The sequence below is a fragment of the Microtus ochrogaster genome, chromosome 8, assembly GCF_000317375.1.
Source record: "Microtus ochrogaster isolate Prairie Vole_2 chromosome 8, MicOch1.0, whole genome shotgun sequence".
NCBI classification, from domain to species: domain Eukaryota; kingdom Metazoa; phylum Chordata; class Mammalia; order Rodentia; family Cricetidae; genus Microtus; species Microtus ochrogaster.
Genome location: NC_022015.1, coordinates 19,094,156 through 19,113,196, shown reverse-complemented (window position 1 = coordinate 19,113,196; position 19,041 = coordinate 19,094,156). Strand labels below are relative to the sequence as shown.

The following is a 19,041-nucleotide window of genomic DNA, read 5'->3' as shown; positions in this document are numbered from 1 at the left end:
GGATGTATGATAGTCTGGGTCAGGATGTATGATAGTCTGGGTTGGGATGTATGATAGTCTGGTATGTGTCTGGGATGGGATGTATAATAGTCTGGTATGTGTCTGGGATGGGATGTATGATAGTCTGGGTCAGGATGTATGATAGTCCAGTATGCATCTGGGTTGGAATTTGAAGCAGTTGAGTTTTGTTACGCTCAGGACAGAAATGAAAATGGTCCCGGTAGAGGGAACACTGAGTGCCGAACCCTAATGTGGTATCGATCTTGGCGGTTGTCATGAAGGTGCAGAGACTGGATTAGATAGGACACCGTGAGTGCGGTGTGGACGTGGATTTTGTTTCAGGCTGGGTAGAAGGGTGGGACATATCTGCTGGATGCTCCATTCTCTATGGGAAGTTGTGAAGGTGGCCTGGTGACTCTCGTTAGGCATTCCTCCACCCTGCTCCCTAACTGGAATGGGGGGGGGCAGTAAGGGGCCAGGACTGGGCCATGACTCTCTGCTCTTCCCCCAGTGTTCATCTCCAGTTATATGGTGTTGGCACCCGTGTTCGGCTACCTGGGTGACAGGTACAATCGGAAGTACCTCATGTGCGGGGGCATTGCCTTCTGGTCTCTGGTGACGCTGGGCTCATCCTTCATCCCCAGAGAGGTGAGGCCCTGAACTTGCTCCCCACTCCCCATCAATATTGCTGTTGCTCTCTGGAGTCATTTTGGACTGAGTGTGGGGGAACCTCTAGAGTTTCCGTGATCTGTGCCACCATACACAGATCTTGCCTTCCCTTGCCTGCGTTAACCTGCCCACCCTATCCTGTTCGCTTTTCTTCTAGAACTTTCTTTCACTCACCATTTTGCTTGTCCCCAACTCTCCTACCGAACACCTAAATACTTCACCGCTGATCTCTGTGCATTGTCCTCTCCCTTCCTGGTACTGGGCTTCCTCTTAAGCCTGGAGCTAATGTGGGTGAGAGAGCAGCCGGGGGCGGCCGTCACTTCCCTAGTTCACCCACCCTCAAGTGCTGCCCCTGCCGCTCTGTTGGCTCTGTCGACAACTGCCGTTCTGGTTGCTTCATGTGGCTCTCCTGGCCCCGTCCTTGCTGGATCTCTGGGGAGACTCTGACACAGTGACCCACTTCTTCCTTCCAAAAACTCTGAACACACATGATGCCACGTGGTTCCCTCCCATTTCCCTGGCAGATGCTTTTCTGTCTTTGAAATCTTCCCATCAGCCCCAGGCCCTAGTGCCCTCAGGTAATCACGCGCCCTGGCCTTGGCACCAGGTGCCTTTGGTAAGCAGACAGCCCCCAGTTAAGATCATTATTCACCATGGGGGGGATCATAGGTGGGAGAGAACAGCAGAAACCCAAGACTGATTTTGCACCTAACGAGTGTGAAGCCCTCACAGTATCGATGTGAACAAACTGTTGTTGTTTCCCTTTTCCAGATGAGGAAACTGAGGCTCAGAGAGGTTAAGTTATTTTCTCAAAGTCACAGCTAGTAAGTGGAGCCAAGATTCCAAGCCAGGTCTGTGTGATTCTAAACCCAGGCTTCTTGCTGTCCCTGCTGCCTCTCCAGCACTAGCTGGAGATGTCTCCTGGGAGACTGGCTCCAGGGTGGGATGCTACCTCCCCCTTGTCTCCTTTCCCAGCGTTTCTGGCTGCTCCTCCTGACCCGGGGCCTGGTGGGAGTCGGGGAGGCCAGTTACTCCACCATTGCGCCCACTCTGATCGCCGACCTCTTCGTGGCAGACCAGCGGAGTCGGATGCTCAGCGTCTTCTACTTCGCTATTCCCGTGGGCAGGTGCGTAGGCCGTGGGCTTGGTGCGGGGTGGGGCTTGGCGGGGCGTTTGACTGACAGCTTGTGCCCTCTTTCCCCTTTGCCTTCTCTCAGTGGTCTAGGTTACATTGCAGCCTCCAAAGTGAAGGATGTGGCCGGGGACTGGCACTGGGCTTTGCGGGTGAGTCTGGTTATAGTTTGGGGAGTCAGCCACATTCTTGCTGACCTCCCTTTCTGATGGTCATTGTTCCCTTTTTAAACACACTCAAAAAAAGTGTGTGTGTATGCATGCCTGTAGGAGTCAGGTCAACTTTGGAAGTCGGTTTTCTCCTTCAGCCGAAGGTCCTGGAGATTAAATTCAGGTGGTCCGGCTTGGCCGCAAGACCCTTTACTCACTAAGCCAGCTTGCTGGCCCTATACATTTCCTTTTCGTGGCCGTGCTCACTGTGCTGAGGCTGCAACAAGTCTGGTCCTCGGTAGGGAGCCAAAAGCCTCGCTCGCAGGTGTAAATCTGCAAGCTGCAGAAATCAGCTGCAGTATGAGCTTTCCTGGTGGAAAGTGAAGCTGACCCAGGACTCCCACGCCACCGCTGGATTCTCTCGTGTTTTGTTTTAACTTTCCTATTCTCCGCGTTAACCTTATTTACCAGCACTCGGGAGGCAGAGGCAGGCAAGTCTCTGTGAGTTCGAGGCCAGCCTGGTCTACAAGAGCTAGTTCCAGGACAGGCTCCAAAGCTACAGAGAAACCCTGTCTTGAAAAACAAAAACAAACAAAACCCAAGTGATTGTCTTTTAACTGAGCAACTTGGGTACCTCAGATCCTTGAACAATAGTCATGAGATGGTCTCTGATTGGATGAGCCTGGGTCATGTGTCCATTATGTAACCAGTCACGGCAGGCAGGAGATCAACAGCCCTTTTGGTTAGGCCTCAGATCAGTTTGAACCATGTGGAGTAAGATGGGGGCCCCTGAAACAAAATCAGGGTGCTGTGACCAAAAGAAAAAAAATAAATCTAGGCCTGTAAAAATAGGATGTCCCCAGATGCAAACCTTCCCAAGTCTCAGTCCCAAATTTTCTAAACCAGCCCTTATGTCTGTCTTCCTCGCTCCTCATGGCCCCAGGGGCTCAGCATACCCCTGCCCTGTGCCCCAAAGCTTGTTCTTTCCCCAGGTGACACCAGGTCTGGGGGTGGTGGCTGTTCTGCTGTTGTTCCTGGTGGTACAGGAGCCCCCAAGAGGAGCTGTGGAGCGGCACTCAGGTTCACCACCCCTGAGCCCCACCTCATGGTGGGCAGATCTGAAGGCACTGGCACGAAAGTGAGTTGACCCTTTTCTTCCACATCTGAGGCCTCCACGGGGGCTGAAGTTTTAAACAGGCCAGGTTTTGCGTCCTGCCAGGAGGCCATATTTGGGGCCAGGGACCCAGGCATTGCTGTCTTGAGGCATTTGTCTGAGTTACACACATAGGTCACATCCAGCTTCTGACAGCAGAATAAGCCAGGGAGGAGGAGAGGACACCCCTGTGGGTCTGACTTCCTCCCAATGTCCCCAGTCCTAGTTTCGTCCTGTCCTCCCTCGGCTTCACTGCTGTGGCCTTCGTCACTGGCTCCCTGGCTCTCTGGGCCCCAGCGTTCCTGCTGCGCTCCCGTGTTGTTCTGGGAGAGACCCTGCCCTGTCTCCCTGGAGACTCATGCTCGTCCTCTGACAGGTGCCTGGGAGGGGCTGAGTGGGGGGACTGCGTGTGGGGGGATATCAGGGATTTGGACTCAGGCCGCGAGGGTTTGAGTCCTGACTCTCGTCCTCTGACAGGTGCGTGGGAGGGGCTGAGTGGGGGGACTGCGTGTGGGGGGATATCAGGGATTTGGACTCAGGCCGCGAGGGTTTGAGTCCTGACTCCTCTCTTGGAGTCTCGGTTTCTGGTTCCGAGAACCCGTGTGATGGGGTAACAACGGCCCCGGGGTTCTGTGTGGGATGGGTTTGGGTTTGAGGGCAGTTGGGGTGGACTGCCCTCGCTGGGTCAGGGCCTTGCAGGAGCGGGAGTAGCTCCCATGCCCCTACAACAGAGTATGCCAGGGAGGGAGTCTCATCTTTGGGCTTAACCCTAGTCTCACCTTTGGATTCATCACGTGCCTGACTGGAGTTCTGGGTGTGGGCCTGGGTGTGGAGATCAGCCGCCGTCTTCGCCGCTTCAACCCTCGGGCCGACCCACTGGTCTGTGCGGCTGGCCTCCTGGGCTCTGCACCTTTCCTCTTCCTGTCCTTGGCCTGTGCCCGAGGCAGCATCGTGGCTACCTATGTGAGTGGGATACCAGGGGTCTAGTGGGTATCTTTGCACGGGGGCAGGAGGGGCAGTATCTTCTTGGGCACCATTGTGTCCGTTGAGGATGACCGCCAGCAGAGCAGTTCAGAGCAGGCTGAAGGTGGAATGCCTTCTTCCAAATCCCAACCCTGGGCCTTCCCCGCTGGGTGAGGCTGGCAAGGCCGTGTGACCTCGCTCTTTCCTCAGGTGTAAGGTGGTGGCAAGGAGGCTAGCACCTGCCTTGTGGGGCACAATGGGGACTAAGGGAGTGGTGGATAAGTAAGCCTGGCCATGTGACTCGCTCCCACTTCTGCCCTCCAGATTTTTATCTTTATTGGGGAGACCCTGCTGTCCATGAACTGGGCCATCGTAGCTGACATCCTACTGGTGAGTAACTGGGCAGAGGCTGAAGGGGGCAGGGATCGGGGTCAGGAGGTGGCACTTGTTCCAAATTCTGGCCTTTCCCCTCAAATCTCAGCTGCATGTGTACTGCAGAGTCCAGCCACAGAGGGGCCTCTGGGCCTGCCTTGTCCCACGTCTGCCTGTCCTTGACCTCAGTGACAAATTTGCCTTGGGCTTACAGTGGGCTTTGTCCTTGGTTTTTCTGGGACCCTTACTGTGTTCCCCTCTTCCCCAGTATGTGGTGATCCCTACTCGACGCTCCACTGCCGAGGCCTTCCAGATCGTGCTATCCCATTTGCTAGGTGATGCTGGGAGCCCTTACCTCATTGGTCTAGTGAGTACTATCCTTGACTGGGATGGGATGCTATTGGAATCTGGCACTCCCTACCCTGGCAGGTGGCTGGTGACAGGAGCCTAGGTGGATGGGGTAGTCTGGCCTAGTTAGGCAATAGCCGCCTGTGGTACTTTCTTCCTTGGTGCCTCTGGTGGATGGGAGGAAGCTGTGAGAAAGTTTTACCTTTGGGGCTGTGGGTCTCACGCTGTGGCTAGGGTCCAGTTTTCATTTTCTTGGTATTCAGGGCTCCCCATCCCTGGGTCTCTGACTCTTTCGTCCCGACAGGTTTCTGACCGCCTCCAACGGAGCTGGCCCGCTTCCTTCTTGTCCGAGTTCCGGGCCCTGCAGTTTTCACTCATGCTCTGTGCTTTCGTTGGGGCCCTGGGTGGCGCGGCTTTCCTGGGTACTGCCATATTCATTGAGGATGACCGCCGGCGGGCTCAACTCCACGTGCAGGGTCAGTGGGGGCCACGGTCAGCCCATGCTCACGGTACTGTCCGTCAGTCTGTCCATCCTTTGAGTCACATGTCTGCACCCCACATCTCTTAGTTCACAGCTCTCCCACCACTCAGACTGTCCCATCAGCCCAGGCCCAAGCTACCAGCCACCTGCCAGGGTCAAGGGTACTAGCTTCTCAGTACCACCCACTCAGTTTTGAGTCTGTCTAAGGTTTCTGAAGGCTCTCACTGCTGTCTCATCTTTGCCCCTCAGCCCCATTTTTCACCTGTCCCCTTGCTGGCTCTTATCTGATTGGCCTTGGCTCTGACCCTTTCCCCTCAGGTCTGTTGCAGGAGACAGGGCCTTCAGATGACCAGATTGTGGTCCCTCAGTGAGGCCGTTCTACCCGTGTCCCTGTGTCCAGCGTTCTCATCTGAGGAGCTGTTGCCCATCCAGCCACAGGTGCACAGGCCCTGGGCCCACCCCAGGAGGTGCCCAGGCAGAAGCCCTCAACAGATCCAGGTCCGAGGAGGAAGCCTTGGGATATGTCCCAGCTCCCAGACACTACGTGGGCAGCCCAAGGAAGAGATGGGGGTTCAGAAATGGGGGGGGGGTGTCCTGTCTACTAGGGCAACCCAAGGAGTTTGGTGCTATTTGTAATGGAATAAAATTTGTAAGTAGACTATGACCGGCTACTTGTCTCTCTGTGGGTGCCATTGGTTTCAGGGAATGTCTGTAGCCTCAGGACTTACCAGGGGCAGTCGGGTCACCCTGGGGGTGAGTCCCTGTCTTCGGGGCTGGGCGATCTAGAAGGAGAACCGCTCTCTTCTGAGTGAGTTGGTTCGGTGTGACTGTGACTCACTGTGGTCCCCTGGAAGTTGATCTCCCAGAGGCAAGCCTGCAAGGTGGGGGCAGTGCTGCCCTTGCAGAGTCTCCCCTCCAGGGATGGGGAGGCCACAGCCTGCCTGGCTGGCACATGTCTCCCCTCCTAGCGGAGGGGCTGCCTCGTCCTGCAGCCTCGGACCCCTTCCTTTACTTAGTCCCTCTGCCTCCTCCCCCTTCCCACAACTGGGTGGGGGTGAGTGGGCAGGGGGCAGGCGCAGCCGGCTGAGGAGCCTGATGATTTCCTGCCTTCACCACAGCTTCCTGTCGCACGCGGGTGGTGAGGAGGAGAAGCAGGCGGGGAAACAAGAAAGGGGCTGGTACAGCTGGGCATAGGGATCGGGCAACTGGTAGCTGGGGCACAGGTCCCAGCTCAGGCTCTGGGACCAGCGTCTCCCAACACTGATCTCCACTCAGTCTAGCACGGAAGCGGGGGTCATTGAGCCCCAAAGAAGCACACAGCTACTGCCACTGGATCCCAGGCTGGGGCCCACTCAGTCCCACACCCTTGCTGCCGCTCTGCCTGGAGGGGCTGCGGTGCAGCGGGGCCTGGGCCAGGTGCTCTGCAGATGGAAGCAGACACTCTGAGCCCCATGGGGCTGGGCCTCCTGTTGCTGCCCTTCTTGGTCACGCTCCTGGCCGCCCTGTGTGTGCGCTGCCGTGAGCTGCCAGGTAAGTGGGGGATCTGTGGGGTATTGGACACTGGTTACCCCATGGGATCCTCTCCCCAGCCCCTGGCTCCCTCTGATCATTTGTACCTCAGTCCTGCTTGGGGGGTAGGATGGGACTGAACATCTTTGTTCCCAGTGTACCCTGATCCTGCCTCGTTGGCCCTCTCTCCTCCAGCTTCCTATGACAGTGTGTCCACAGAAAGGTGAGTGTTCAGTCCCGTCGCCCTGTGTCTTCCCTTTGTTCTGATGAAGAGATCGGGGCTGGGGCCCACTTGGCCCTCTACTCAGGCTGCCTTTTTCCTGCCAGGTTGTACCCAAGCAGTATCTTCATCAAACCAACTCGTAAGTTCTGTGTCCTTGACCTTTCTTGAGGGTTCTCGAGAGTGTGCCTTTCTTTGTCCCTAAGCTGTCTGCAGGGCTGTTATCTGGGTTGGGTTGGGGGAAAGTGGGAACCCCCATGCCTGTTTAGGGTATGGTGTTTATGGGTACATCTGTCCTTCGAGGCCTTGACATGGGTGGGTGGAGGGAATGTCTGGAGTCCCCTCAAGCTTGGTTCTATGTCCTCAGAGATAACCAGCCCCTCAACAACTGACACTTCATATCCTTTTGTTGCTTCCTACCCACCCCTGGTGCAGCCAGACCTGTGAGTACCCCTCAGCTCCCTCCCTCTGATCCACTGTGCCTCCTCACCTTCTAGGATGGGGGGTGGGGTGACTTTTTTCCTGTTGTAATGCCTCTTACCCTCAGAGTCCTATCTAGAACTTTTCCCTGACCTTTGACTTCCAGGAGATCCCCACAGCCCTTTGGGGGTTGCCAGCAGGATTCAAATGATGGTAAGGGGGTAAAGGGCTAGAGGGCTGGGGAGAGGGCGTGCAGCCTGCACTGACTCCATCTTCCTCTCCCTCTCTTTGAAGTCAACAGTGTGGCGAGCTACGAGAACCAGGGTGGGTCTAGGGTCTGGGGCACTGGGTGGGGTGGGGGAGGCTGGGTCTGTCCCAGGTCATGTTGACTTCTCGTTCCTCACAGAGCCAACCTCTGAGAACGAGGAGGACGAGGAGGACGAGGAGGACTACCCCAATGAGGGCTACCTGTGAGTGGAGAGGCGGAGGGTGGGAGTGGAAGCTGGGTCCCCTTTCTTACCTCCTCATTCCTTCCTTCCAGAGAAGTGCTTCCTGACAGCACCCCTGCCACCATTCCCGTCGTCTCCTCTGCTCCTGTGCCCAGCAACCCTGGCCTCCGGGACAGCGCCTTCTCCAGTGAGTCGAGGTTTCTGTCCGCCTCCTTCTGCCATGTGCTGCTGCTCCTCTCTTCCCTCTCATTTCTGTGATGATTGCTGCCCTTCCATTTCCTCCTTCAGATGCTGGGCTTCCCGCTCTTCACTTCTGATTGCCTGGCTTTTCCTTTCACCTTTGCACCCTCTTTATCTTATCATTTTTGTCTGTTGTCTGAATGTCCTGATTTTATTTCTTGGTTGGACGTGAGTGCACACGCCTGTAACCCTAGCATCAAGAGTCTGGGTAGGGGGGTTGTTTGAGGCTAGCCTGGATGACATAATGAGACCCTGTCTCAAAAACCAGAGCAGCAGCACTACCACCAACAAAAGAAAAGAAAAAATCCACTTTTCTTACTTGAAAGCTCTTTTTGGGCTTCTGAGTGTTCTTTTTATATAGTACCCTGTTCTTGTTCCATGGAAGCAATATCATCTAATATATCAGTAAGAACTTTGGTTAGAGGTTGTTTCTTGGTCGGTCTGTCTGTCTCTCTCACTCACACTCTCTCTTCTCTGAAGCTTTCTTCTGCTTACCATGTGGTCTTTGTTCCTCTTGGGCTGCATTTTTCTGCCTTGGTCTCTTTCCTTCCCGCTCTCCTTTAGGGTTTGGTGATTTTCAGTTTTTCAGTCTCTTCTTTTTCTGTGGTGTGAGTATCCCTTACCTGAAACTCTTAGATGCAGATTTGGGAATATTTATACACATATAATGAATTCTGTTGGGGATGGAACTCAAGGTTAAACATGGAATTAATTCATTTGTGCTTTATATACACCATATATATTTATATACACACTATATATGTGTGTATATATGTATGTGTATTTTTTTGTTTTGTTTTTTTGTTTTTCGAGACGGAGTTTCTCTGTAGCTTTGGTGCCTGTCCTGGAACTAGCTCTTGTAGACCAGGCTGGCCTCGAACTCCCAGAGATCTGCCTGCCTCTGCCTCCCGAGTGCGCATGCGCCACCATCGCCCTGCTATTTTTTTTGAAGGTAGAATTTTGTTTTCTTTTTTGAGACAGGGTTCACTGTATAGCCTCAGTTGTTCTGGAACTCGATACGTAGACCAGGCTAGCCTCAGACTCATAGAGATCTGCCTGTCTCTTTCTCCTGGGTGCTGAGATTAAAGGTGTGTGCCACCATGCTTAGCCTTGGAGGTAGTTTATGAAAATTTTAGTTAACCTTTTGCATGAAACCAAAGTTTCATGGTGTAGAAATTTCCATTGTGGCATCATACCAGTACTTAAAAGGTTTGGAATTTTGGAATATTCTGGATTTTTGGAGTTTTAATTCAGAACACCCAACCTTCTGCATTTATCCTAGACTATTGTGTCTATACCTTGGCCCTGTGTGGTTTTTCTGTTTGTTTGAGGCAGAATCTCACTGTGTAATCCCAGCTGTCCTGGAACTTGCTTTTGTAGACTAGTCTGGCCTTTAACTCAGCCATCCAATTGTCTCTGCCTTCTATGTGCTGGGATTATAGGCATGTTCCACCTGGCCTCTGGTTCCATTTGTGATATAGATTTCTAATTTGTGATTTCTCTCTTGTACCCTGAGAATGTTTAAGTGATTCTCCATCCATCTATCCATCCATACATGCATCCATCCATCCACCCATTCATCCATCCCCTCTCTTATTTCCTGGGTATGTCTGCTGGATTATGTTAGGGATTAGTATGTAATCAAAATTACAGCAAAATTGTAATGATAAAAGAATCATTGCTAGGGGCTGTATCTCAAGGATCTGAGGTGGAGTGGATAAAGCCCCTGCGTGTTCGTGGGTGCATGCATCTGCCTAGCACACACACGAAGATACTAAAGGAGCTGCTGGTGACCGAGGACCTGCTTTCTTCCCTTGTAGTACATATAACTCATTAAACCTCACAGTTCCTGGTGCTCCTCTGACTACTCCTCCCCTCCTGCCCTTCTCTTCCGTACTATGCTAGGGTTCGTTCACTCATTTCTGTTGACTGATTGATTGACATCGTCTTGCTATAGTGATGCCCACCCAGTTCTGTCTTTAAACCCAGAGCTCAAGTTACCACCTGCCTCAGCCTTCTGGGACCACAAGCCTGTGTCACCATGTCCAGCAGGTTTATGAATAGATACTTAGTAGCACATAGCGTATGGCAGGCTTAATTTTACAATTTACTGTTTCAACATTCTCACACAGTCCCTGCGGGCAGGTCCTGTTATGAACTTTATTCTACAGACAGAGAACTGAGGTATAGAATGTTGGGGTAACTTACCTGAGGTTACATAGCTGGCTGGTGCTGGAGCTGGGATTTGAACCCTGATATTTGGCTCCAAAGCCCCGCTTGTCTACTTGCTCATACGGAAACCAGGCAACTGTGAAACCAAACAAGCAATGTAACAGAGCGAGTGATATGTGTGGGGCCTGGGAAGATGTGGTGTGGGCAATGACTGGTAATATCGAGTAGCCAGACAGGTCTGATGAAGACGGGACACCATCTGAGCCAAGTGTGCCACCTCCTTCACATGCCACCAAGATGTCTGTCCTCTGAGCGCCTTTGATTCCCTGCTCCCAGCTGTACTGTGGCGTACTGTTTTGTTTCCCGGTGGCCCTGGTTCAGCCGATCTCTGTCCATCTTCTTGGCCCTTGCCCAGGCTGCTCCCCTTGCTTTTCCTGAATATTCTGTGGGACTGTCTCAGGGGGAAGGTTGTGTCTGGAGACCAGGGGGCTTCTGGGAAGCAGTGCCTGGCTGAGGGTCTTCTAGTCACTGTACTGCAATGGCTGTCCTGCAGTGGAGTCGGGTGAAGACTACGTGAATGTTCCTGAGAGTGAGGACAGTGCAGAAGCATCTCTGGGTAGGTGGCTCTGTACCCCATGTATGTCCTATAGCCTCTCCCCACCCTTTCCGTGGCCTGCCCTTCCTGTGACTGTCTCTCTTGATCTGTCCTTCACAGATGGGAGCCGGGAATATGTCAATGTGTCCCAGGAGCTGCAGCCAGTGAGCGGTGCTGAGCAGGGTGTGTACCGAGGTGGAAGGGGGCAGAAGTTTGGAGAGCTGCCTTGAGCAGGTAGCCTGCGGACTGAACACCAATCTCCCTCTGCCTTTCCCTCCCAGCCACTGTGACCTCCCAGGAAGTGGAAGATGAAGGAGAAGAGGAAGGAGTGGAGGGAGAAGAAGCTCCCGATTATGAGAACCTGCAGGAACTTCACTGAGAGCCTGGTGAGCAGGTCTTCTGGCCAGGACCGCTTCCTGGCCACCTCCAGCTGTTAGGCACATCTGGCTCTGGATACCTGAGTGGTTTCATGACTCGGTGACTCTGCCTTTGCTGTCTCCCCTGCCCTGTTGTGTTCCAGCTGCAGCCATCTGTCCTGGAACTAGCCTTGCTGGGAGGGTGGAACTGGGCAGCTGGGAGTGGCTCTAAAGGAATCCCGTTTGACCTCTGCCTTGTCAACAACCTGAGAATCTCTCCTAATTTATTGTTACTTTGGGGTCCAGTCTATGTCCCCAGTATTCTACACCTTTGATGAAGCCTGAGAATGAATCTTGTTCCTGCCTGACTTTGTCATGGAATAAAGGCCCCTATGGTCCAAAGTCTTCCTTTTGGTTTTTGTTTTTATTTGGGGCAGGGTCTTGCTGTATAGATCAGGCTGGCCTTGAACATGTGGGTGATCATCCTGCTTCTGCCTTCCTGGTGCTGGGAAGACAGATGTGTACAGATGTCAGCAGCCCTGTTGGTTTTGGGGTCCTGGAAGGCTGGGTAAGGTAGTGTTGGGTTGAGGGCTGCCCTTTTCTTTGTGGGATGTTGGTGAAGGTGGACATACATGACCTATGGGTCTAGGTGTGTGTATGTGTGTGTGTGTGTGTGTGTGTGTGTGTGTGTGTGTGTGTGTGTGTGTGTGTGTGTACACGAGTCTGCATCAGAGTGTATGGATAGCCGGGCAGTGGTGGCGCATGCGTTTAATCCCAGCACTTGGGAGGCAGAGGCAGGTGGATCTCTGTGAGTTCGAGGCCAGCCTGCTCTACAAGAGCTAGTTCCAGGACAGGCACTAAAAAGCTACAGAGAAACCTTGTCTCAAAAAAAACAAAAACAAAAACAAAAAAATAGAACAGAGTGTATGGATAACTCTGTCTGTCTGTCTGTCTGTCTGTCTGGGTCTCCCTCCTCCACAGGGGCCCCTCTCCACAGTCTTGGTTAAATACTGTAAGTGACAGCAGACAGTGACTTGAACTTAGCCATTTTCTGAGTGAGGCCTCTGACCCAGCCTGGCCCTTCTGGGGTTCAAAATGTATCTCCCCACAGGTAGTTCATGGGTGTGCAACTGTTCATTGTGACAGTGGCAGAGAAGGGGTACAGGGCACCTGTGGGCGGGTAGTGTGTGTCAGCAGCAAGACCCTTCCTTGGTGACTGTCATTCCTTCTACTTGCAAAGCACAGGGCTGGCCTTGATGGCCCCACAGGCGTCTCGGTTCTTGTCTTTTGCGTGGTTCTCAGGGAAGTCACTGAAGTGGTCTGAGCAAGTCAGACACGGTGGTGTATACAGGTCGTCTCGGCTGCCTCTGGGTGGAGTGGGAGGATTTCTGAAGCCCAGGAGCTCGAAGCCAGCCTGGCACAGACACATAGTGGGACATAGCTCACCCTGCACCAAAGTGGCTAAGGCAGCTGAAGCTCAGGCGCAGCCAACAAGCTTCAGTGCCGCTGTGTGACGACACCTGCAGATGTCACTGCAGCGCCAGCTTGCTGAGTCTGGAAGTGGGAATGGCCTGGCTCCATCGCCTGTGTTCTGGGCGTTTTATCCGGGTCTCCTTCAGGACCCACTCTTTCCCAGTTCCGTTCTGTGTGTGTTTAGAGGTGGCAACCCAGCCCTCTGTCCTGGGGCGTGAGCTGGTCCTCTCCTGCCTTGCTTAATGATGGTTCCGGTAGGTAGGGCCTGTGGCCTGCGGCGGTGGGATAGGCCTGGGAATTTTCAGGAGACCTTTTGATCCCAGCTGTTACCGGGTCAGAAGGATATAGTTCTGGAGACTCCACTGGCAAGGCCTGCCTATGAATGAAACCCTGGATAGGAGAGGGGTGGTTTAGATATTACCTGAATCTTATCACATATGAGCAAAATAACCTCTACAACCTCTGGTTCATGTAGGCTGGTAAATCACAGTGTGCCAGCAACTGGCTCGGGGTGTCAGTTGTGGAACCAATGCCACTCTGATGAATACAGAGTTAGTGGTTCTCCGTGGCTGCTGAAGGAATCTGAGTTCCTGGTACCCCCTGTATCCCATAATCACTGTGGCTTCCCTGTTGATGGTTATGGCTAGTGTCTGCATTTTGTAGGTAAGGGAACAAGCCCAGAGAGGTGAGGTAACTTGCTCGAAGATGCACAGCCAGAAAGATCAGTCTACGATCAGATCTGGGCCTCCAGAGTCACTACGCTGCTTCTTGGTAGCCTCTATATTCTGGTGACTTTGCAAAGTGCCAACAGCTGGAAACAGGGGAGCCCTTCAGATTATCCAGCTGCAGCAAATTGAAGAGGGAGAGTCTGGGAACCCTTGGCATAAATTAATGGGCTTAGATTCTTTTCTTTGGGTGGCAGGGACAGGAGGAATGGGCAGAGGCTCCAACAGCAGTTACTAATGAAGGCAAATTGGCAGAACAACCTTGTCAAACAATTTAGCAACAAGCGGTAAAGCTGAAGACAGGCAGGCCCTTGTGCCTAGTGGGTTCCCTGAGTAGGACCTTTACCAGCTCAATGGATGTACAGGCGCCAGCTGTGCAAGGCGGTGTTGCAGAGAAACAGAGGGACCCAGTAGAAAGCCATCTGCCTCTGCTTGGACTTTATTATTATTAAACATGGAATTCTTAAGTTTCATATGCGCCTTATACACATAGTCTTGAGAGCAGCTCTCTCCATGATTGTGAATGCACTGCATTGTGATTGTGAAACCTGCCCCTTGAAGCCAGACATGGATTTTTTGCTCAGGATGTCATGTCAACACTCGGAATGTTTTATATTTGGGAGTACCTTGGGTTTCAGATGTTTGGATTTAGGGATGTTCTCTGTATGTGTTGCTCAGGGGCACGCGCATGTGGTGTAGCAAGGCAGGTGTAGGAGTGAATATGAAATTCAGGACAGCACCACCTTCAGTGGAGGGAGGGAACCAGGAGGGGAGTGCAACAAAGGCCTCAGCGAACTGTGCACGTCCGGCCTGGGGGAGTCGGCGGTAGCATACTTGTGCATGTGGGGAGGTCTGAGCTCTGGCATTGCCCCCCCAAAACATTGTAATGGGGGGCTCTAAAAGTGTTCGATAATTATTCCATAAAAATTTGAAGTGTTTTCAGGTCTGGATGATTTCATAATAATTACAGTCAAGGGCCTGGGGCATGATGGTGTGTGTCTTTAACTCCAGCACCTGAGAGGCAGAGGCTGGCAGAGCCAGTGAGTTCAAGGCCAGCTTGATCTACACAGCAAGTCTTGGGTCAGCTAGGGCTACTTAACTTAGCAAGACCCTGTCTGAAAAACAAAACAAACAAACCAAATAATCCAATATAAAACAAAAACAAGATCATGGAAGGCCCAGGAACGGTGGACATAAAGTGTGTGGCATAATCAGCCCCGGGCCAGAGCGTCACTGATTGATTTGTGACAATTGGATGAATTGCCCAAGATGTTCCAGGCTTTATGGGCCACATATACTAAAGCCCTGAGGAGAGGTTGAAGAGCTAAAGAAATACTGCGTTAGGATCTTGGAGAAACAGACGTGTGTAGGAGCTAGTCTTTTCCTATCTTGCCAGCCAGCTTCCAAACTATGACAGGAGACTTATTATTATTTATGAAAGCTTGGCAGATAACTCAGGCTTGTTTCTAACGAGTTCTCAGAACTTAAATTAACCCATTTCTATTAAGCACTGCCACGTGGCTCACGGCTTATCTCATCTCCTACTTGTCACGCTTCCTCTGTGTCTCCTTGTGACCCCACCCATCTTCCCAGCATCCTCTGTGCCTGGAAATCCTGCCTAAGTTTTGGCCATTCAGCTTTTTAATAAACTAATCGGAGTGATATAGTTCCACAGTGTCCAAAAGATTTTCCCACAGCAGACGTAAGGGAGGACGGAGGGACTGAGCAAGCTGACGGCTTCATCCTGAGGCCATGGTTGGTCCCTGGAGACTGGGAGGCCAGGATGACAGAGCCGAGTTTGTGTTTCAGCAACTCTCTCTGCGTTAGCTGTGGAGGCTGACTAGGAGAGGCAGATGGCTTTGAGGTAGGCGTGCAGGAACAGGCGCTGGGGTAGCAGAGAAGCGGCCTCACGATCTGGGGACCACAGTGACTCGTAGATTGTGGCTGGGAGGCACCAGGAGAGCGTGGTTGATCATTGCCTCCCAGAGTCACCAGTTTGGATTTATTTTTACACATGTCCTGGGATCTGAACTTAGGCCCTCACGCTTGGAGTAAACAATTTACCCCCTCAGCCATCTCCTCACAGCTTTTCCTTGTGCGGTCAGGTCATGATTCTGTCTGCTCTGAGTATCATATCCTTCTGAGAGCCCATGAAATATGTCTTGGCCTCTCCAGCAAAAACACTAAAATTTTGTTTGTTTGTTTGTTGTTTGTTTTTTGAGACAGGGTTTCTCAGGGTGGCCTTGGCTGTCCTGGAACTTGCTCTGTAGACAGGCTGCCCTCAAGCTCACAGGGCTCCGCTGAGTATTGGAACTGAAGGAGTGTGCCGCCACCACCACCTGGCTGAGGTTATTCTGTCGAACTCTATCACTCTGTCAGGACACATGACTCTCCTGAACCAATCACAGGCTGGTAGATCTCCCCTGTGCTGACTGGCGAGGTTTGCCATGTTCTATATTCTACCCCGAACTCAAAGAGACTGGAAATGAGCAGGCATCTGAAGAAAACCAGGTGCTCTACTGCAGAGACACACCACTCCCGCTGCACTCACTGGGCCCATTCTGTAGACGAGGAAACAGGCCCGGAGGTTAAAAGGTTTTCTTACTGTCACATAGCTCATTGCAGTTATTAACGGAAGCGCTGTTTGCTGGGAGCTAGAGGAAGGGGAGCCATGTACTGTTAGATGTTGGCGAAGGAAAAAGCAGGGCAAAACAAAAGAGTAACTACAGTCAGCTGGTTCTGCCTGACACACCGGAAGACACTCTTTCACCCCGAGACCATTCAACAGGGCCCAGGCCTGGAGTTTCGAGGGACCATCCCGAAACGATAGTAGGGAGGTTAGGGCTGCAGGTTGCTGAGAACTCCACCGAGGCCTGGATCCGCCCTGGGAGGAGGTCAGGCCCCGCCATTGGACATGGTGCTCCAGCACCCTCCTTTGGTCTAGATGGGCTTCAGCTGTGTGTCTGCCGTTTGTAAATGAAAGTGTCTCGCCTCACAGACAGGATGCTGGGGGGGGGGGGCATCAGCTGCAGCAAGGGCCCCGGGCTTCAGGCACCTGCCAGATGCTGTGTTCAGGGCCCTGTGCTTTCATATAGCCTGTTCAGAGGGTCACCCTTGCATGGCTTCTCTATGCTCCTGTTTGGCAAACCGAGGCTCAGAGAGGACAGCCAGGCTTAGACGGGATTGGGGCTCTCCCTCCAGCCATCTTCCCAGCCAGTCTTTCTTTGATCTCCTCTTCCTCAGCCACCACACTCACTGGCTTGTGCCCCCTGTCTTCCCGGACCCTCCCCCTCTGTGCTGTGCCTCCCCCACTGGACTTCTCTAGGATGTGGCTGTGTGAGCTCAGTGGGGTGGGCACTTAGAGCACCAGAACCCTGGGACGGGGGAAGAAGGGGAGGGGGACTGACAGGTCCCTAGTGCCTTGAGGAAGAAGGTGACAGGTTCTTTGCCCTCTGGCTTAGCCTCTGGGCCAGCCACCCCTCCTCCTCGCCTACCAGGTAGGTGCTTAGCATTTCTCACCCTCTCCCACCAGGCTCACAAACTTACTAATTTTCTCTCTGTTCTGGGTCCCTGCAGCACCCCACACACCAAGCCCTGCTCTCGCCCTCTCCCACAGACTGCTTTCAGTTTTGCCTCATTCTCGACGTCCCCGCCTCTGCCTCCCTTTGTACACGTGTTGCTTTTCTGACTCGATCTCCTTTTCCCCCTTTGAGACTGTTTAAGCACAGGCTGGTCCTTAACTTCACTGTGCAGTTAAGGACAACGACGATGACCTGGAACGTTTTGTTGTTGTTTGAGAGAGGCTCTCATTAAGTAGCTTTGGCTGGCGTGAACTCTCTGTTGTAAACCACACTGACCTTGAACTCATAGAGATCTGCTTTTCCTTTGTCTAGTGCTGGGATTAAAGGTGACCACCAAGCCTGGCAACCTTGAACTTTTGACCCTCCCGCTTCCATCTCCCTAATACTGGCGTGACCCGAACAGACAGGCCTCTTGTCTGTTTCTCTCTGTCTTTCCAACCGTCTGTCTGTCTGCTTCTGTCTTGCATTTTCCCTCTGGTGTGTCTGTCACTGTCCCTTGATAATGGTCATTCCATCTTCCTCCTTCTCCTCCTCCTCCTCCTCTTTCTCCTCCTCCTCCTCCTCCTCCTCCTTTCTCCTCTCTCTCTCTCTCTCTCTCTCTCTCTCTCTCTCTCTCTCATCTTTCTCTTGCTCGGTCTCCTCCTCCTCTCCCTACCCCTCCTTCCCCACATCCTGAGTTGTCTTTGGGGAACCGGAAATCTGGGGGATCAGAGAGATACCAGGAGGTTCAGCTGCTACTGCTGCCTGGAGATAATGCCTTGGGGGTGCTGGGAGGGGGAGGGGTGGGAGCCCAGCATCTTTTCGCTCCCTTGCAAAGTAGACAGAGGGGTCTTGCCACCAACCTCCTGCAGATCTCCCTTCTTCCCTCTGGATGGGGCCCATTGAACCCACCTCCTTACCAGTTGGTCATGTGAGAATTAAGTCAAGGGGCCTGACTGTAACAGTTGAGGGTGGGTGATCAGACCCTTGGGGAAGGGGATTGGTCAGCTGGACCTGCCAGGGGTCAGAGGAGAGGTTTCTGGAGCAGGAGAGAGGTCTGGTCCCCCTCCCAAACCTTCCACTCAGTCTTCCCACTCTCACGGGGGTGAACTTACTTTGGTGGCATTTTGTGACATGTCCTACTGCTTTTGTCTTGTAACTCTAAGGTAGCTGCTTTTATTAACTCTATTTAGAAAGTGTGGGAATTGAGGCACAGAGAATTTGAGAGACTTTATGGTCACACCACCAGGATGCCTCCTGACAGGAATCTGATCCCATTAAATTGTTTTTTGCCAAATCTGGTTGGCTCTAAGCCAGTCCATTGTTGTTTGTTTATTTATGTATTCAGACAGAATCAAGCTATAACCTCTTTTGAATAAAAAATTTAATAATATAGTATTTCTGGACGTGGTGACACAGACCTTTAATCCCAGCACTTGGGAGACAGAGGCAGGCAGATCTCTGGTCTACATAGTAAGTTCCAAGACAGCCTATATAGAGACACTCTGTCTCAAAAAGAAAAAAAAATCTTATTTATTCAAGTGTTTGCCAGCAAATATAAATGCACCACATGTATACAGTAGCTGTGGAGGCCAGAAGAGGGCACTGGATTCCCTGGACTGGAGTTCCAGACAGCTGGGAGGGAGCTGCCATGTGGGTGTCCAAGTCAAACTCGCTATAAGAGCAGCCAATGCTTTTAACTGCTGAGCTATCTCTCCAGCCCCAAAGGAGGCTGCTTTAAAGACAAATAGTATGAAAGTTGAGTGCAGGCAGCTGTGGGCATGGCTAGCCGTGACTGGATGCAGAAGTGCTGCATCTGACTGACTGATCTCAGGCTGCGGATGTGACCAGGACTCACACCCTAACGCATGCTCTACCCATCAGTAGTACTGGATTGAAATGTTAAAAACAATTTGCACTGATTGGTTGATGACTCTACTCAAGTGCACACAGCATGTGTGTGGAGGACAGAGGACCACTTGTGGAAAGTTTTCCTACTGTGTGCGTGGTGGGGATCAAACTCAGGTGGCCAGCCTTGGCAGCCAGTGCCTTTAC

At 52.5% G+C, this 19,041-nt stretch overlaps 2 protein-coding genes across 2 annotated transcripts in view; both read left to right on the top strand.

Annotated features, from left to right (window-relative positions):
• Spns1 (sphingolipid transporter 1 (putative)) overlaps positions 1–5,928 on the top strand; it is an 8,038-nt gene extending 2,110 nt beyond the window's left edge. Inside the window, exons 3-12 of the mRNA XM_013347974.2 lie at positions 512–648; positions 1,645–1,796; positions 1,887–1,953; positions 2,943–3,088; positions 3,324–3,479; positions 3,877–4,066; positions 4,391–4,456; positions 4,707–4,805; positions 5,091–5,262; positions 5,586–5,928. Of these exons, the coding sequence (XP_013203428.1) occupies positions 512–648; positions 1,645–1,796; positions 1,887–1,953; positions 2,943–3,088; positions 3,324–3,479; positions 3,877–4,066; positions 4,391–4,456; positions 4,707–4,805; positions 5,091–5,262; positions 5,586–5,638 (1,238 nt within the window). The 3' untranslated portion in view covers positions 5,639–5,928. The remainder of the gene's footprint in view (positions 1–511; positions 649–1,644; positions 1,797–1,886; positions 1,954–2,942; positions 3,089–3,323; positions 3,480–3,876; positions 4,067–4,390; positions 4,457–4,706; positions 4,806–5,090; positions 5,263–5,585) is intronic.
• Positions 5,929–7,368: 1,440 nt separating this feature from the next.
• Lat (linker for activation of T cells) lies at positions 7,369–11,620 on the top strand. The gene is made up of 5 exons (XM_026781503.1): positions 7,369–7,886; positions 7,958–8,052; positions 10,831–10,893; positions 10,993–11,055; positions 11,154–11,620. Coding segments are annotated over exons 2-5 (225 nt in total). The 5' UTR covers positions 7,369–7,886; positions 7,958–8,051; the 3' UTR covers positions 11,252–11,620.
• The last annotated feature ends 7,421 nt before the right edge of the window (positions 11,621–19,041 follow it).

Bases quoted from the DNA above. Each gene is read 5' to 3' on its own strand.
- Lat (XM_026781503.1), top strand. The intron at 10,894-10,992 runs GTAGGTGGCTCT...TGTCCTTCACAG, and splicing joins CAGTGCAGAAGCATCTCTGG to ATGGGAGCCGGGAATATGTC. The intron at 11,056-11,153 runs GTGTGTACCGAG...TTTCCCTCCCAG, and splicing joins AGTGAGCGGTGCTGAGCAGG to CCACTGTGACCTCCCAGGAA.